This window comes from Octodon degus, unplaced genomic scaffold (genome assembly GCF_000260255.1).
Source record: "Octodon degus isolate 3935 unplaced genomic scaffold, OctDeg1.0 scaffold00058, whole genome shotgun sequence".
In the NCBI taxonomy this organism is placed as follows: Eukaryota; Metazoa; Chordata; class Mammalia; order Rodentia; family Octodontidae; genus Octodon; species Octodon degus.
In genome coordinates this window covers 567,600-587,546 of record NW_004524634.1, presented here as the reverse complement: position 1 = coordinate 587,546, position 19,947 = coordinate 567,600, and the positions used below count along the sequence as shown (strand labels likewise).

The window sequence follows — 19,947 nt, the reverse complement described above, 5'->3', positions numbered from 1 at the left end:
AAAAAAAAAAAAAAAAAAGTCCAAAACAAGTATTAGCTCAAATGACTACCAGCAGGAAAATATGTAAAACATTCTAGAAACATCAGATGAGACTGAGTGGACTATTACATGAATGAATCTCATAAAGGGCAAACGAAACCAGATACAGAAGAGTAAAGTCTATGAAATTTTAAAATAAAATTTATATTTATAAATTATAACATTCACAAACAAGCACAACTGATTACTGGCAATAGAACCTAAGATAGGTACTGCGTTTGATTGGCAGGTCTCCGGGTGGAAGGCACTGTGTCGATCTGGGTGATAGTCACGAACGTGATTGCTTTGTGAAAATTAGTTGAATTATAAATATATGATTTACTTGCTGTATTATGGTTGTATTTTTTTTCTTTTTTTCTTTTTGTTTTCTTTTTTTTCCTTTCTCAGAATTGGGGATAGAAATCAGGCCCTTGCTCTTGCCAGGCAAGCACTTATTCTACAGAGCTATTTCCCCGGCCCTACTGCTGTATTTCAATTAAAAAATTGTCTTAAAGAAAAGCCAGTATTGGGGCTGGTGAGATGGCTCAGTGGTCTAAAGCACCTACTTAGAACAAGCTAAGCTAAACAAAGCACAAGGACCACGGTTCAATCCCCCAGCACCACATGCCAGCCAGCCCCGCCCCCTGGTGGGCTGAGCTGGCCACACACACACACACACACACACACACACACACAAATTAAAAAAAAAATTTAAAAAAAAAAGAAAGAAAAGCCAGTATTTGTCATTCTTCCTCTCCTTTGTCAAAAGATGTGACTAAGTATATCCTAGGTTGTCACAGTAATTATTATGAAATCTGAAATGTTAAATAAAAGATTATTAAGCAAGATGAAAAAAGTAAATCTTTTTTCCTGTTTTCTTTTTGTTTTTTGTTTTATTTTGTTTTGTTTTTGCTTTTTGAGACAGGTTCTCTTTGTGTAGTTCAGACTAGCCTTGAGCTCACAACATAGCCCAGGCTGGCTTCAAACTTGTAGTAATGGTCCTCCTGCCCAAATGCTGGGACTACAGGTGTGCCCCTCCCCCCATGGCTGGCAACATTTCTATGAATAAGTTTTGGCAAGTTATTTGAAACTTTAAAAAATATGAATTACTAATAAAACTTAAGTCACAATTGTTGTATATTTTTAAAATAGCTCTAACTGTGAATTTAGTAATACAGAAATCTAAATTCTGTGAGGTCTGATGGCTCATACCTGTAATCCCAGCTACTCTGGAGGCTGAAGCAGAAGGATCACAGTTTCAAGGCCAGCCTGGGAAACTTATTAGAATATTTTGGAATTTTAAAAGGGCCAGGGACATAGCTTAGTGGTAGTGCCCAGGGGTTCAGTCCCAAGTAGGAGGAACTCTTGAAGATATAGGGCTAGGCAAAGAGTTCATGAACAAAAGTCAAATCACATGGGGAATACTTAAAAGAATTAACAACTGGGACCATCTCTTATTGAGAAGTTTTTGCACATCAGAAGAAATTGCCAACAAAGTGAAAAGACAACTCATAAATTTTGAAAAAATCTTAACTAATAAGCACTCAGACAAAGGTCTGCTCTCTAGAATTTATGAAGAACTAAACAACATTAGGGCCCCTAACATCCAAGATGAACACACACTTCTCAGAGGATGAAATTAAAGGAGTGAATAAATATATGAAAAAATGTTCCACATCACTAGCCATCTGTGAAATGCAAATTAAAACAACACTGAGATACCATCTCACCCCAGAAAGAATGGCTATCATAAATCAACCAACAACAAATGTTGGAGAGGCTGTGGGGAAAAAGGAACACTTCTCCACTACTGGTGGGAACGTAGACTGGTGCAACCATTATGGAAATCAGTGTGGAGACCCCTTAAAAAAAATAGGACTGGAAATCCCATTCAAACCAGCTATCTCCCTACTGGGAATTTTCCCGGAGGAACTGAAAACATCATATCACAGTGATATATGTGTACCTATGTTTATAGCAGCACAATTTGTGATAGCCAAATCTTGGAAACAACCAAGATGCCCATCACATGAAGAATGGTTGAAAAAGATGTGGTATTTTTGTACAATGGTGTATTAATCAGCTATAAAGAATGATAAACTTGAAGCCTTTATATTAAGTGGATGCCACTTGAAGATAAAGTGATATAAAGCAGACCCACATGTGTAAATATCATATAGTCTCCCTAGTATAAGAACTCAGAAGAAGAAACACAAATAGAAAGGTATAACACAATTAAAAGGAAAGTGAGAACCTGAGGATTGGACAACAGGGAGAGGACAAGGAGAAAAGCTGGGAAACATGACAGGGGTAAAGCCACACATTTATATGCACAAGATGGGCAAGGCAATGATCCTGAGAAACATTAGCAGGTTTTTGAAACTAGCAGTTAATTGGTAGGATTCTCACCCAGACTAGCTATACATGCTGATACCTGTGAACCAAGCAACTGCACTGAAGATAGCAATGTGTAATAGAAGGGTCACGCTTGGAATGCCTGTCATTCTGGTCTTCTAAATACGTACTTCTTGTCATGACATACCAATTATTACCATACTGTGTCTCAAGTAAACTCTGAGCTATATTAATTTTTTTCCTTTTTTTTTATGGTGCCTCTTTCCAATGTATCACAAATACTTTGTGACTGCAGGCCGACTGTACAGGAAGATGGAGGAGATGTAATCTATAAAGGCTTTGAAGATGGCATAGTACAGCTGAAACTCCAAGGGTCTTGCACCAGCTGCCCCAGCTCAATCATCACTCTGAAGAATGGGATTCAGAACATGCTACAGTTTTATATTCCGGAAGTAGAAGGTGTAGAACAGGTGTGCCAGTATCATTACAGCGTAGATTTAACAGTAAGATAAATATGAAAAGAAATTTATCACCTGACATTTTTTCCAAAGGCAAGATGTTTGTGTTATAATTTTTCTCAAACTAGGAGCCTTCTTATTTTAGCAGTAACTTCAGTGTTATGAATGCCTACTCTGTACTATGAATGCTTTTTTTCTTTTTTACAACTTACTGCCTTATTTAATCTAGAATGTAATGCATTAAATCATTCCCATTTTGTAGAGAAGGAAACTGACACATGGAGGGTATACTGCTGCTCTGATTGTAGAGAAATTATGAAATGGAATTCAAAATATGTGATTTTATAGGTAAATTTTAGAAGTTTTTAGAGCAAGGGCTCTACTACATTATTTATCAATCTCTCATTTCTCCTTTTCCCTCTCTCCTCCCTTCTTTGCCTTCTCCTTCCTAAAGCAGTGCCAGGGATTGAACCTAAGGCCTTGTATGGACTAGTTAAGTGCTCTACCACTGAGCCACAGGCTTATGCCTAGTCCTACTTACTCTTAATCATGTAGCCAAGGCATTTACCGAATTTTAGAGCTTTAGCTTTGGCATGATGTCTATTGTCCTCAATATGCGTAAAGAATATAACACAACAGTCGCAGTACCTCTTACTACAGTGATGGTTTTATGGAAAGAGATTATCAAGGAGAGAAAACATATGGAAATAAGAAATTTGAGAAAACTACTATAGTTCTCTGTTCTTGAGAAAAGGTGTATCTCCCTTCAGCTCCTTTGAGCATCATTGATGACTAAGTAGTATTAAAAATACATCCTTTTGGGCTAATACATGCCATCTGCCCTTTGAAGTCTTTATCAGTCCTCTGTGTAAGATGAAACTCTGCTTTCTATGTATCTGTTTTTGTATTACATTTAGGCATAAGCTCTCTAAGAGACTAGAAATCATATCTAAGTCTGTATTTCTCTGCAGTATCTAGCCCTGTGTCTTACAAATGTCTTTTACAAGTTTGCATTAAATAAGTATTTAGGGATAGTATTCCAAATTTAGAAATAATTCTGCCTAAAATAGGAGTTGATTTACAGAATTCTTCAGACTGGATGTTGCCGTGATTGGCTATAAAATATTAATTGTGGGCTGCGAAGCTAGCTCAGTGGCTGAAAGCACTGGCCTAGCAAGCACAAGGTCCTGAGTGCGATCCCTGGAACCAAAAATAAATAATGAAACACTGGTTTAGGAAGGAATTTGACCACTAAAATATTAATTGCTTGGGCATAAAATATCTTTTTACAATGTTTTTATAATTTATTTATTTCATATATGGTCTCGCTGTGCAGCTTGGGCTCGTAGTGATCCTCCTGTCTTAGCCTCCCCAGCACTGGGATTACAGGTGTGCCCCCTTTTTTTTCCTTCAACTCACGGCAGTCCTCCTGCCTTGGCCTTCTGAGTGTTGGAATGGTGGCACACCTGTAGGTGTGTGCCACCATCCTTGGCAAAATATCCATTTTTATTCAACCCAAAAGAAACTATCTCATCATATCCAAATATATTTAGATTTTAAATCCATTTATTTTTTATTTTGAGATGGGATCTTAGTATTTTGCCCAGGATGGTCTTAATATGGAAACATATTAACATATTCATTATTTTCTTTGAAGGTTCATTAATATTATTTTTCACTGAAAATGTCCATATTTTTTAAAGGTTAAAATTTTATTGAATAAACCAAAATAATTGGTTCACAGTATAGGTTTTTTTTTTGCTTTCTTTTTAACTTTTTTTTTTAAAGAGATTTGTTTTTCTAGTAAATATTTTTATGTGAATAGTTTGGTTTAGTTCTACAGAATATAATTCAGTAAATAAGATGCTGTGGGGTAGAAGACAAAAAGTTACTTACATCAATCTTACCACTAAAAAAATACCAGTTTATCATTTAGAATCTTCTTTGCCCAGATGAGACTCTCTTATGAAAGCCTCCTTAGAGACAAGGAAGCGACAGCAGTATTTTAATAATATTGTACATATTTGCTTTCACTTCCTTAGGACACTAGGTTATAATCCAAATTTTGTACTTTGGGGCTTTTCATAGATTTCTTCTTACTAGATTGCCATGCATTGATGTAGACTATTTCAGGTAGGCAACTAACAGTAAAATAAGAAAACAACAATAGTAATCCTTTTCTTAATTCTCTTTGTCTTTTGGCTTTAGGTGAAGGATGATGAATCAGATGAAAAAGAAGCAAACTCGCCTTAAAATAATCTGGATTTTCTTTGGGTATAACAGTTGGACTTATAATGTATACCAAGTTTTTATTAATATGCTGGGGAACTTGAAGATGAACAAAAATGCCCTTTTCTTAGAGAATGATGTATAAATGTTGCATGTTTGCTTTACCTCAGGAGTTATTTATAATATCCTGAGTCATCTTCTGTACACATGGATTTTATCCAGGGATATTTTTATTTTTGTTCTTCATTTCTCTTGGTGCTTTCTTTGCATAATATGTGATGCCATTTCAAATCTTTTTTCTCTCACCTATTTTCTTTCTATGCAGAAGTTAATAGGTAGAATGCTTTTTAAAATATTCTAAAAGGTGTAGCTTTTTGTGAGATGTCTGAAACCATTTTTACTGAAGTTTCTAGCTTATTTAAAAGCAAAACACAACTAATTCTGGGTTTCTGGCTAGTAAATAGCACATAACTTGTCACTGAAAGACCAAATTTCATTTAGAAAAATAAAAAATCAAAAACCTAGGAGCTAGGGATATAGCTCAGTGGTAGAGCACTTGTCTGGCATGTTTGAAGACTGGGTTTAGTCTTTGGCACTAGAAATTCTTAATGTCAGAAGCTCAAGAACTATGTTCCAGAATCTGGACATAATTTCAGATGTTTATAAGATGAAAAAAAACCCTTTTTGTTTCGTTGGGGTTTTTTTGATACCGGGTTGGCCTCAACTTTGGATCCTGCTGCCTCAGCTTCCTGAATGCTGGGATTACACATGCACCACTGTGTCCAGCCTGTGAGAGGCTGCTTTGGTCTTTCTTGCACTTGCTCCTGCCAACTTAGAGGTCCATATATTGTTTAAAACTTCAAAATTTGCATTAGTTGGTATTAATTTCTGTGCCATGCCAGAGATTTGGAGTTATCTTTCTAGTGTTGAGTACTGCTTTTTCAGAGAGACAAAATAGTATCAACCATGCCACCTTCTTTCAGCTTTCTATGGCAATTTACAGAAAACACCGAGAAAGGAAAGATGAGCAATAGCAGTGATAACTTAGATCTCTGGAATTCTAGCCACAAAAGTATAAAATTAAGATAGAGAAACAGGAAAAACCCTAACAGTTGTGAATGCTGGGAATTGAAGGTTTTATTTTTGTCTTTTGGTTCACAGAACCAGACAGTGGGATGGGTTGGAAAATTTATTCTCTGAGCTGCTCTAAATAAATAAAGGCAAAAGGATGGGAATTACTTGGTAAGCTAGGCACCTAAACCTGACCTTTTCTTAAAGTTACAGGAAGTTGAGACTTGGAAAAAATAATCGATAACAAGTCTGAGTATGACCTGAAAGAAGAGAATCCAGGGAGAGGTTTAGATTATTAGGAAAGGGTAAATCATGAAAATGAGAGACCCAAACAGGTACAAGGTGAGGGAAGAACATTCTAGGCATAAGAAGCAAAGTCACCCCTGGCCTCCTGTGCCGGGGACCCCGCTCTTGGGGTGCACTGAGCCACAGTTGAGACTGGGTGTGGTTGCACATGCCTGCGATCCCAGCTCTTGGGAGGCTGTAAACAGGAGGATCACTAGAATCTGATCTAGTAGTAAGACCCTGAACACCCTGTAGACCCTTCCCTAAAATACAAAAAAAGAAGAAGAAAAAGCAAAGTCAAAGGTGTGAGATATACTCGGGCACTGCAAGAAGCTAAGTGGTGTAAGTGCTAAAGTGGAAATGCTGAGCTGGAAACAGTACAGAAGTCGCAGTGGGCAATATGAAGAGTACTGCAGAAACTCCTGGCCACCTGCCCGGCATACACACCTACAGCTTGCTAGGGGAGGCTGTCTTAGTCTTTAAGGCAGTGACAAGGAAGGGCCTACCCTTCTCAGTGTAAGGGGATGTCCTAGATAGTTAAAAATGGACATTTTAACTTCATCTGTCTTTGCCAACATTAGCTAATGGGTAGGGGGTGACCCAGCCTTAGACCATCAGAGGGTCTTACTTAATGCTGGAAAATTTTCCTTCCCAGAAAGGGTGGAGGGAGTAGAGAGGAGGGGACAAAGTGTCTGGGGGAAAATCTCATCCGTTCATCCATTCCTTTCCTCCCTGCTTAGTACACTATGATGGAAGCTACACAATGCAATGAAATCACCTTGTAATCCTAACAAAACAAGCAGTCTTCTGAGAATGTTGGGGAGGAGCAAAAGGGCCTCTGTTATTGAGGGCCTCCTTACTCCTACAGGCAACTCGGGAACTATCTGCTTTTGCTTTTGGCTGTTACAGGTGTCCTGTAACTTGAAGCTGACTGCATTCTAACATAGACAGAGACTGGTAAGTCATGGAGGACTTGGCAAGTAATTTACTGCTTTTTGTTTGTGGCAAGCTGCCAAGTTCCAATCTTAATATGAAACATAACATGTAAGCCTATAATCCCAGCACTCAGGAGGCTGAGGCAGGAGAGCTTTGTGATTTTGAGACCAGACGGGGCTACAAAGTGAGCTCAAGGCCAGCCTGGACTGCATAGTGAAACCCTGTCTCCAAAAGATAAATAAACAAATACATGTATTTTTAAATTGAACTACCTGTTCAGTGATTGATTTATGAGGTGTAATTTAATTAGGTAATAGTTTTTTTTTAATTTTTGAATGTTTATACTTAATTTTCCTCTATGTGATGCCAAAGAAAGAAAACAATAATTCTTTGTTAATTAGATTTAATTAAAAACAGAATTTAACTCCCTAAATTGTATAAAATATTCATATATTTTATATACTCCAACAAGCTGCGTAGTGAAACCCTATACTAAATATATAAAAGTTTTAGAAAATCCTTGAAAATGCTTCATAAACAGGACTTCCAATAAATATTTGCAACTAATATTATTGGTCAAGAATAGCCAAAGACTTGGCAGATTTTTGACTAACCAAAATTAGGACGAAGTCCTATATAGAATGATAGATAAAATATAAGAATAGCAAACTTTCACTGAGCATTGACTATGTGACAAACCCTGCTTAAACTTTAAAACACTCCTTAAACATTTATGGAAGTATTTAATCCTGTGAGATAAGTAACTAGTGCTTCTGTTTTTATGAATTAGACAGTAGAGACACAAGGGAAAGGCATATTTTACTTTGGCAGGTATCAAGTGGAAAGGGCTGAACTGGACCCTGGCATTCTGGCTATAGTGCCTGTGTACATTGTTCCTCTACTATTCTGCCTTGTGCTTTTGGGCCCACATGCCCTTCTTGAATATTTCTGTCCCAGAAAAGGAAGGGAATTTCTGGCTTTCATAGGTGCTATCTAGTGGGCAAGACTTTTCCATCTGTTATATAATGCAAACCTAAAGTAGGCAAAATTAGTGGCTTGTGCATGCTAGTCCATTTTTAGTGCATAAATATGAAGGTGGCTACTGTCTAGCTGATAGAAATCTACAACCCTTTTGAGAAACTCCACGTTATACTCCATTTCCCCACATCAGAGTAACCTATGATAACATTACAGGGTTTTTAGCCTATCCACCTCTTGCATCCTCTGAAAGAAAATCCAGAACATAGTACTTTTTCTGTCTTCTTACATTTCTAGTGGTCTTTCAGTTGTAGACAGCTTCCAACTCCATGTGCTGGCTAAGTACATCCTAAGAACAGAAATAGTAGGACAAAGATAGGACCAGTTAATCTCGTGTTTTTCAGTTTGTTAACTTTCTTGGCAGTAGAATAGATTTCTTTTTTTTTTTTTCAAACCAAATTGGTAGGACAGTTTCAATAATTAACACACTGCATACATTGTTCCTAGTGGTTAACTGCTGTACAAGATGCGGACATGATATCCTGTATACAAACACTATTAGAACAAATCCCTCTATTCATTAAGAGAATGTAACTATATATCTGTCCTAACCATTTTGAATACACAGATACAAAATGAACATTCATCTATATCCCCTTTTCTTGTTTAGTTCTGTTATTTGAATATTATAGGTGTGTTAACTCAGCAAAATGTTCTAAAAGAGTCCAGAAGTCCATAATAGTATTGGGTCTTCTACTTGACTGGCAATGTCAGAAATTGTTGACCTGAGTCCCCTAGTCCCCTATAGCTCAACATAACAGCATGGCTTTACTTCTTTTTTTTTTTTTTTCATAATTTTATTGAGAAACAAATAGCAATGAGACAGTTTCAATAATTAACACATTGCATACATTCTTCCTAATGGTTAATTGCTGTACAAGATGTGAACAGATTTCTTTGTAGTAGAGATAGAAAACTGCTCCAGCTTCTACTCATTGTAAAATTTGGAGCAAACCTGGAGAGGAGTTTTAAGAAGAGAGGGCTGGCCAAATAGCTCAGCACATTCAAGCGCCTTCAAGCAGGGGCGAGGGCGAGGAGGGGAACCCCCGGGGCACGCTAAAATGGCAATTGAGACTGGGTGTGTGGCGCATGCCTATAATCCCAGCTCTTGGGAGGCTGTAAACAGGCAGATCACTAGGAGTCAGATCTAGTAGTGAGGCCCTGAACACCCTGTAGACCCTTCCCTAAAATACAAAAAAAAAAAAAAAGTACTACTTCTAATTGGATTCTGCATCCTTTGTCCTCAAGGGATGAGGAGAAGTCAGGCCCATGTTTACTTGTAGTAGTAGATACCTTTTTGTGCCTGCTAGGTCTTCCTTTCTCCTTCTTTTAGCAACACTTCCTCTTGGTCTCTACAGTGTCTCCTACCTTGTTTGCTACAGGAGTGGGGTACATGACTCACACTGAACTAATTAGAGTCATTACCTAGATTATACAAAGGATGGAGAAAGATCCTCTCTGCCCTTGAACTGCAAACTGTAAAACTGTCCAGAGCTATTTGTGGATCATTTTCCCTTCCATGAAGCTAGGGAAATAGTGAGAGTTCTGATATTGTTTGTTTTCCTGGGTATAGATATGCCCAAAGCTGTTTGTACTCCTGTTCTTTTCAATTAACAGATTAAAAAACAAAATCCCCTTACCTAATTTGAGTGGATTAGGGCTGGCAGATCCAGGCTAGGTTCAATCCCTGGTGCTGTGCAGGCCCCGCCCCCAGGGCATGCTGAGAGTGCAATTGAGCACATGCCTGTAATCCCAGCTCTTGGGAAGCTGAACACAGGTGGATCATTACGAGTCTGATCTATGTAGTGAGACCCTGTAGACCCTGTAGTAAAATACAAAAAAAAAAAAAAAAAAAAAAAGAAGAGTGAATTTCTATTACTATCATTGAAAGTTTTGTCCTTTAGAAATTTAAAACAAATGCATGCATTCAGTTTTTGGAAAATAATAAGATTAACATTAGTTCTCCAGAGGAAAAAAATGAAAAGGGTGCAAAATATAGAAAGATCACACAAACGATTTATTTTAGGGAACTGTTACGCACTTATGGAAATTGGCAAATCCACAGTCTGTAGGGTAGGCCGTCAGGCTGGAAACCTAGGGAAGAGCAGATGTTGCATTTCAAATCCAAAAACTTCTTTGGGTAAGTTCTTGCTGGAGGTGGTGGTGTGGTTAGTCTTGTTCCATTAGGGCCTTCAGCTGATTGGGTGGGGTCCACCCACATTATGGAGTTCCACAGGCCTTCCCTAAAGTCTAGTGGTTTAAATGTTTATCTCAAAACAGCTCACAGAGACATCTAGGATAATATTTGACCAAATATCTTGGCACCATGGCCACCTAGATTGACACATAGAACCATTACAAGCCAAGCCCTTTTCAACACCCAAATGTGTCTCCTTAAGCCACACTCTCTAAGAACAGACAGTAGCAACATGCTTGCACCCAATATGATAAAAATTATCCTATATACAACTAACCCTTTCCCCACTGGAGAATGCAAAGTTCTTGGATGATGTTTACTCTTCTTCTTGCTATCCTGTAATCTAAACAGTAAACTAAATACTAAGATGTAAAGTTAATAAAATTTTAGTGTAATACATCTTATGTTGCATGTGAGAGGTAAGAAGACAAATATTTGGTTATACATGTATATACACACGAATACATAAACATTAATGACAAGGAATAAGTACTCATGACAGTCCTAGTAATTGTTTCTGTAACTGGTCACAAGTTTGTGGCTGGTATTTATAACTACCTCCTCCTATTATATGTCCTCTATTTCTTTTACCTTCAGCAAGCATTTCTACAAGCTGTGGTTTCCTCTTCCTCTTCCTCCTCTTCCTCCTCTTCCTTCTCCTCTTCTTCTTTTCTTCTTCGTGGAACCAGGGATTGAACTCAAGCCCTTGCGCTTGCCAGGGAAGTGCTTATTCTACTGAGCCATCTCTCCGGCTTGGTAGTGGTTCTTTATTGAGGCAAACAAATATTCATCTTGAAAGGGTCTGGTCTGTTGGCAGGCCTGCTCAGATGGTATTGTACTGAGTTTCCATTGGCATTGATCATAAAGCATGATAATATAAAAAGATACTCTAAGAGATTGCCTATGTTCTAGATAAACTTTTTCTTCGCTCCATGGTGAAGTAGTAGTCCTATTCTGCCTTGATAATCAGGATCAGTCATCCCACCAAGCACCATCATTCCTTTTTTTTTTTTTTTTTTTTTTGGCGGAACCAGGGATTGAACTCAGGCCCTGGAGCTTACCAGGGAAGCGCTTATCCACTGAGTCATCTCCCTGGCCTCCAAGCACCATAATTCCTGTCTTTTCTATTGATTCAGGGCCATGAGGAGCCCAAAGTGGCCAGTGGCAATCTGATCTTCCAGTCAAATAGAATTACTGTCTTCTCAGAGGCGTAATCCTCCTTTTGGAACTAAGACCTATAGACCAACAAGGCATAGGTTCTCAGGAAGCAAAATATTTTGGTAGTGGGTCCGTAGGTGTAATAGCACTGCTCCCATTTCCGCCCCTTGACTGGGACCGCCTTCCTGGAACTACCTTCCTGGCTATAGAAGAAAGCGTCATATATTGGATTCTGCTTTAGAAGACACAATTTTCAGGAGACATTGCTTCAATCCTCAGAGGTATTACCTCATGTCATATCTAAGTCTTCAAAAGGTCATTCCACCATTCATTCTATCAAGCCCTCTGCTTCAGGATGCTGAGGAACATGGCTTAGGGAATTCAGTGAGCAGTGACCTACTACTGTTTATCATTTGTTGTGAAGTTAGCTTCCTGGTCAGAAACAGTGCTCTGGGTGGAATAGTGTAAAGATAGGCATTCTATAAGTATGTGGATGGTAAATTTGGCAGAAGCATTATGCTCAGGGAAGGTAAATTCCATATTAAAAGTGTCTGTTCCAGAAAAAACTCCTTAATACTTCCATGATGTAGTCTAGTGTAATCAATCTATCGCTAAGAAGCTAGCTGATCAGCTGGGATGATACAATACTAAGGACTCAGTGTTGGTCTTTAGTTTTTGTTTCTGTTCTTTCTACCTTCATGGTTGTTATCCTTTCCAATCCATTTCATTTGGGAAAAATGGGCTTCTAGAAAAGGGGTCTGGGGCCAGGGAGATGGCTCAGTGGAATAAGCGCTTCCCTGGCAAGTGCAAGGGCCTGAGTTCAATCCCTGGTTCCGCAAAAAAAAAAAAAAAAGAAAAAAAGAAAAGGGGTCTGTCCAGTCACAGATGAAAGCTCACATCAGTCTGAGAAAAATTTAAAATTAGGGACAGGGTCTGGAGATTCCCAAGGTGATAAATGGTCCAAGTCCTTTGGTGACAACACTGTCAAGGCAAATGCCTGAGAAAAAGTCCTCAGCCAGTGGCAGATACTCTCTGCAGGTCACCTTGCTAGAAGGCTAGAGTAGAATGGAAGAAGCAGGGGAAGGAGGAAGAGAATGACAAGTCTGAGCTTACAAAGGCTGGTCCTCCTGTGGACCCACAGCACTGTGACAATTTCCATGTGAATGGAGGGGTGTGATGGGAAGTGCTGATTTGCCACCTATGGAATCCATCAGAAACTGGACTCTGGGGTGTGGCTGGCCCTGCTGGACTTTCATCCAAAGAATTCTTTGGTCTTCACTGCCAGATACCTTGTCAGTTCTGCCACACTGTTATCTGTCATCTGGCCGATATGGGAGTGGACACTCAAATTAGTGTGCCTTCCATACCTGGGTTGAGATTCATTTTGCTTTCCTTTATAGCCTTGATAGTTGCAGCTGTGTACTCTGGGGAGCTGGGCATATGCACCAAAATCAACTGTGGCAACTTCATGGAGGTCTGGTTAAACAAGCTTACCAATAGCAGTTACCACAGTAAGTTGATCAAGAGGTCCTGGTTAGGTCCTTATACTGAGAGTCTGATTGACTCATCTTCGAGGATGTTTACTACAGACTTCACTGGGGCTGGGGAGATAGCTCAGTAGAATAAGCGCCTGCCTGGCAAGTGCAGTGTCCTGAGTTCAATCCCCAGTACCACAGGAAAAAACAAAAAAACCCAACCAAATAAAAAAAAATTAGTGCTACAGACTTCACTTCTGCATCCCCCCTTCCAAGTTGATTATATCATCAACCAAAACTGTGTTACTCATTTTTTAAATACATAGAGTCTTGCTATGTAGTTTAGCCTGACCTTGAACTCACTATGTAGCCCAGGCTGGCCTCAAACTCACAGCAATCCTCCTGGCTCAGCCTCTTGAGTGCATTCCCAGTTCTCCAAAGCTGCATTGATATTTACTTTGGTTCACCAGAAAACAAGTCATTTTGGTGCAGCCACTCAACTCTCAACAGTAGCGGCTGCAGACAATACATAGGCAAATAAACAAGACTCTGTTCCAGAGGAATTTATTTATAGACACTAACATTTGAATTTTATGTCTGTGTGCCATGAATTAGGACATTTTTTGTAAGTGTTTAAAAACAGACCACTCTGAGCACACAGGCCAAACAAAAATAGGTTTGGGGCTGGGTCTGCTGGCCATGTAGCCATTTCCTGACTGCTGGTCTCCAGATAAGTTCTGGACACATATTTGCTGGCAATTTGGTAACTTCAATTTCACTAACAAGTGAGAAGAGTTATACAGTTTTCGTAAGACTATTTGTTTATTTGTTTGGGTCTCTTTAGAGACAGGGTCTCATGCAGTTCAGGCTGGCCTTGAGCTCACTTTGTAGCCCAGGTTGGTCTCGCAAGGATCCTCCTGCCTCAGCCTCCCCAGTGCTAGAATTACAGGCATGGGCCACCATGCCCGGCCTGCCTAAGACTCTAAATTACTGGTGTATATCTGTTTAGGACAAAGTGTTAAAGTTGTCTATATCGAAATCAAATACACCACTAGAGAAACAAACAAACAAAAACATTCACTCTGGTTCAGGACTATCCTTTCCCCAGGGCTTTGGCTTTCTTGGTCATAAAATGTGAACTGGTACAGCCTGAGAGAAACATGTATTGGATATGGTCAGGTTGTCTTCCACCTCCACTCACTGAAGGGTAATTTTCAAACAGATCTGGTTAAGATTCCAAAGTAATTGCTAGAGGCAAGGTGGATCAAGTGGAAGTATTGTGATCCCAATGACTGAAGATGATCCTTGTGAACAGGTTACTAGGGAAAGACTCATTTGACCAGTATTGACCCTTTTGCTGGCAGACTGAGCACCTACCACTGGCTGCAGCCAGTTCAACCTTGATGAACAGCTGTCCATAACCTACAGTCTTTGTCACCATGGTCATTTTATTCATGAGTCCATTAGGCAATGGTAGGAGTGTCTGGGAAAAGAGGCTTTTTGGTATCTACACAATAGGTTAGTCTAATCACTTGATTACTAAAATCCTTTTATGCTGAAGTCATCTATTAGTACCCATTTACATAGGACACAAATGTCTTCACAAAATTTCGCCTCTTCAGAAAGTACTGTCCATATGCTTCTTCTCCAGACTTTCTTGTCATCTGTTTTCTTTTTTAATGTATTTAGTACAGGGTCTACAGGGTCTCACTACATAGATCAGACTCATAGTGATCCTTCTGTTTAAGCGCTGGGATTACAGGTGCACTCCCCCATGCCTGGCCTCAATCGCAGTCTCGAACCACCCTTACCACTGCACTCTGCCTAGGTGCTTTAGTCCACTGAGCTATCTGGCCAGCCCTTGGCACCTGTATTCTGCCATATTTCTTGCAAGTTCATGGCCATGCAGCCAAAACATTGGCTATAGGCCATGATTTGTAAGTGGTGACATATCTGGGCTATCTGTCTTTTCTCTGCCACTAAGTAATACCCCAACTCCATTTTTTCTTCCAAGCAAAGTGTACCTGCATGTGTACTTCTCAAAGTTCTTCTCAGTGGGAGGATTTCTCTTTACCACAGTCCTTCAGGAACTGAAGAGTCTTTCTTGCCAAAGCTGACCACTTTAGGGTACTTCCTATCTATCATGAAGATTCATCTCTAAGTCATTTCCTCATCTTCTTCATCTCAAATTATCACAGCAAATTTCTTTCATAGGAAATACAGGCTGGGAGAGAGAATTATTGTAGAATATGGCCCTGAATTTATTCTTTATAACTTCCTAATCACAGTAGTCCAAGAGACAAGGACATAGAAAAATGTAGAAGTCACTATGTGTGAAATTTCTGAAATGATAGCATCTGAAGTAAAGAAACAGGTGATAAAAGAAATATGATCAGAAAAAAATCTCTCAGGTCAAAAAAAAGAAATGATGGGGCTGGCCAAATAGCTCAGCAGACTAAAGTGCCTGCTTAGGTAGAGCACAGTGGCTGGGTTCGATCCCTTGCATGCTGTGCTGGCCCTGCCCTCAAAGCTCCCTGAGACTGGGATTGAGACTGGGCGTGGTGGAGTGCACCTGTAATCCCAGTGCTTGGGAGGCTGAAAACAGGACAATCACTGTGAGTCTGATCTACATAGTAAGGCCCTGTAGACCCTGTCCTAAAATACAAAAAAAAAAAAAAAGTAACTTCATAAATAGCCTCTACTTTTCATTAAACTATTTACTCTAAAGTGATAATAGTGACTTCATGTGGCCATTAAGTCACATCATGGGCAACATTCTGCATTAAATGTATTTGTAAAGGGCTGGTGAGATGGCTCAGTGGTCTAAAGCACCTACTTAGAACAAGTTTAGCAAAGCACAGGGACCGCAGCTTAATCCCCCAGCACCACATGCCAGCCAGCCCTGCCCCCTGGTGGGCTGAGCTGGCCACACACACACACACATAAAAAAATATATTTGTACAGGTAGAGTATAGGTAATTGGATGAGTAGACAGTGGAAATAAGTTTTGTTTTTTTTTAGCACTGGAGATTGGAGCCCCAGGGTACTGTGAGCTCCTCCTTAGCACCCTGCTCACCTTCTTTATTTTCAAATAGGTTCTCACTAAGTTACTGGGCTGACCTTGAACTTGTGTTCCTCCTACCTCAGTCTCCTGAGTATGTGTGATTACAGGCATGTGCCATCATGCCTGGCTGGAAGTAATGCTTTATTGTTGTTGTTTTGAGAGTGGAACTTACGGTGTTCCAGGCTGACCTCAAACTTGCTATGTAGCCCAGGCTGACCTTGAATTTGCCATTACCCTGCCTCCCAGAGTGCTGGGATTATTGACATGCACCACCATGCCCAGCTTGGAAGTCATTTTTGGCAAGGAAATTTTCTGTTCCCTTCAAAAATCTCGTTTTCACAGGTGGCTATCCTATCCAGTCCTGCTTTAGTGAGACAAACGTTAACCACAGAACTCTCGCCTCTTTGCATCTGCCTTCTTCCCTCCCTCCCTGCTTTTCTCTCTCTCTTTCCTCAATTTTGTTTTGCAGAATTTTTTTAACTTAACAAAAGAGGCTTAGTAAAACAAAACAAAACAAAACAAAACAAAACAAAACAAAACAAAAAAACAAAGACAAGAACAAAAAAACTAAAATCCATGTCAACACCTCAGGTTCTTCTTTTTTTACTTCACCCCTCTTCTCCCCAGGGGAGCTGTGGTGGTGGCAGCAGCAGGACTTCCTGGTAGGGTGGCACCAGATGCTGGAGCTTGTTGACCTGCACATACGCCGCAGATGAGCTTCTGGATATTGAAGTTGGCCAGGGTCTTTGCAAACAACCACACCAAGAAGGGCGAGTCTTTATTTTTTTGTCTTTTTGAGACAAGGTTTCAATATGCAATTTAGGCTGGCCTTGAACTCATTTTGTAGCCCAGGATGGGCTCAAAATCTGACCTCCTGAGTGCTGGGATTACAGGCGTATGCCCAGCCAAGGGCGAACCATTACATCAGTTGCTTTAGTGTGGTCCATGATCCTTCTTTCCATCCCTTCACAGATGTGCCGGGTGTGGACAGAGTAGATGCAGGCCAGCTCAGAGACGGGGGCACACTGAGGTCAGGTGCATGGTGGTGCTAGCAACCAGGTAAACTGAGGGCCTCATTCCAAGATGGGCTTCAGCTTCCTCAGGAGGACTGAGCACCTTGAGAGCAGACAAGAAAAAACCCTTTTGGTCCTTTTTTCCCCCAAAGGGAAAACGCAATGCAAAAAGTAAAAGTCTGAGATAGTATTCTCTTTTTAGCGAATGTCCAGGAGTTTAGTACAGCTAGAGTACAAGACGCTGGAATAGTATGGTGGGAGATGACACTGATAAATCTTTCTTTCTTTCCTTCTTTCCTTTCTTTGAACTGGGGATTGAACTCAGGACCTTGCACTTGCCAACTTCAAAATACAGTGAATGCATTCTGAGGAACTGGTATTTAATCTCTCTCTCTCTCTCTCTCTCTCTCTCTCTCTCTCTCTTTCTTTCTTTCCTTTCTTCATACCAGAGACTGAACTCAGGACCTTGCACTTGCCAGGCTGGTGCTTATGCCACTGAGCTATGTTCCTGTCCTGGATTTGATCTCCTGTGAGTAGGGTACCCGAATAATTGGAAACGGAGAAATTAGGTGTATCTGGACTTCTGACAGATTGTTCTTGTGTGAAGCTGTGCAAGTAAGCTGAGGTGGTAGTGAGCGCAAGGGGGTCATAAGGGCCATTTATCCGTGTCATCACTTTTTCTTTTTTATAGGCCTAAGGGGCTCAGCTTAGTTCATTTTCCTTGATTCTTACCATTATCTTCTCTGTCCATTGGATGTTTTCCCACAAAATTCCCTAGAAATAAGAATAGTTTTTTAAGTACCTTGCAGCAATATATATGTACCCATGTTTATAGCAGCATGATTTGTAATAGTTAAATCTGGGAAACAACACAAATGCCTATCAACTGAGGAATGCATAAAAAAAGCTGTGGTATTTTTATACAATGGAGTACTAGTGAGCCATAAATAAGGATACACTTCAGACTTATAGGTGAATGGATGCCATTAGAGACCATACTCATAAGTGAAATAAATCAGACCCACACATGTAAACGTTGTATTGTCACCTTGGAATGAGAAACTGAAAGCATAAATGAGGCCCAAAATGTATAACAGATATTGTGAAATGGGAAGAAATTGTTCAAAAGGTAAAAAGGAACTAGGATAGAGGAAAGAGAAAAGGAATGGGAAAAAAAGATAGTTATATTACTAGTTTCTCTTAATTCATCGAAAAGAAAGGTTTGTGCTAATATCATTTAGATAATTTTTTATGCTCATATCTTGTACCCTGATTAATTACTTTAAAGAAAATAACAATGTATTACCTATTTTTATTCTGTTATTTTGTTATGAAATTTTGTCTGCTTTTTTCCATTAAAAAGTACCTCGGCTTTTCAGTTTTTATTAAATACAAAGTCCTTTTTAATAATTTTATTTCTATTTATTGGAATATAGATAAGGGTTACACAAATCATGGGCACGCTTAAAAACCTTTAAAAGCTATTTCAATTAAGTTTCTTTGTGGCAACTGGAATCCCTGACCACCTTCAGCCCATCTGAGGTTACATGACAAAGAGGCCGCTGAGAGCTATCAGATCTTGTGGGACTAAACATGGCACAGGGCACTGGGCTTAGATAAAGATATGATGAATGATATCCTTCTCTTTTTCTGTTACTCTAGTTCAGAACTTTTGGTTAGGAGAGAAAATCCTTTTCATTTTCTCAGATGTCCAAATTAGTCCCAGATGTTTCCTTACCTTTATAAATCATTCATCTCCTTCAGGCCTTATTCCCAAAGGTCCTGCCTAAGCCAGAACTCTATACAGATGAGGGTCAGACAAAGTTCTTCCGTATCAGTGTCTTGATTTGCACACTGTTGCAAAGAGTTCTTTGTGGTCAGTGTGTCAGTGAGGTTGTTGAAGGCTGGATTGGGAAAATATTGGCCTTAACTGTTTCTTTAACTGCATACAACTTCCAAAATAGTAGTAAAGTGGGGATGGATAACACAGTTGATAGTCACTGTAAGCAATAGTGGCCAGAAAGGGAAAGTAAGTGGTTTAATGATTATAGTTGGAGTGCGAGAACTTTGGTGGTTCTGGCATTTTCTTTTTGATATCAACAGGTTTACTGCCAGTGAACAAAGGTGTTACTTAAGTACTGGAGCCATACTTTGACTCCTGGCAATATTATGCAGGTCTGACTAGAACTCCTTAGATGGAGGTTTTTAGGGTAAGATAGATATATATCTACCGACTTATTTCTTTAAGTTTTTCAACACTGGGGATGAAACCCAGGGCCATGCCCATGCTCCCCTTTAGTTTTGAGACAGGTAAATTGATCAGGCTAACCTTTGCCTTGTGACCCTCTTGCTTGTAATGCCCCAGTAGCTGGCATTACAAGTAGGACCCAGTGAAACTCTGAGAGTTTTGTTTCTTACTTTAACAAATGTATTATTCCTAACAAATGGCTCACTGCTTTTTAATCTTTGCTCTGAGTCATCTGAAGTCCTTATAAACAAAAGGCTTTTAGGTGAGAAATATTTTGACTAGATAAATGTCGTATTTTCCAGCCTTTCTTTTAGACAGAAAAGTCTTTTGCCCACTTGATTCTATAACCAGTTATATAAGGGTTAGTTCTGCTAAAAAAGATAGGTTTTGGGCTGGGGAGAT

At 39.5% G+C, this 19,947-nt stretch overlaps 1 protein-coding gene across 4 annotated transcripts in view; it reads left to right on the top strand.

Moving 5' to 3' along the window:
• Positions 1–5,195, top strand: part of Nfu1 (NFU1 iron-sulfur cluster scaffold) — a 25,495-nt gene extending 20,300 nt beyond the window's left edge. For all 4 annotated transcript variants that reach the window (XM_004634037.3, XM_023718457.1, XM_023718458.1 and 1 more), the window contains 2 exons: positions 2,669–2,843; positions 5,040–5,195. In XM_004634037.3, coding sequence (XP_004634094.1) covers positions 2,669–2,843; positions 5,040–5,084 — 220 coding nt within the window. In that variant the 3' untranslated portion in view covers positions 5,085–5,195. The remainder of the gene's footprint in view (positions 1–2,668; positions 2,844–5,039) is intronic.
• The last annotated feature ends 14,752 nt before the right edge of the window (positions 5,196–19,947 follow it).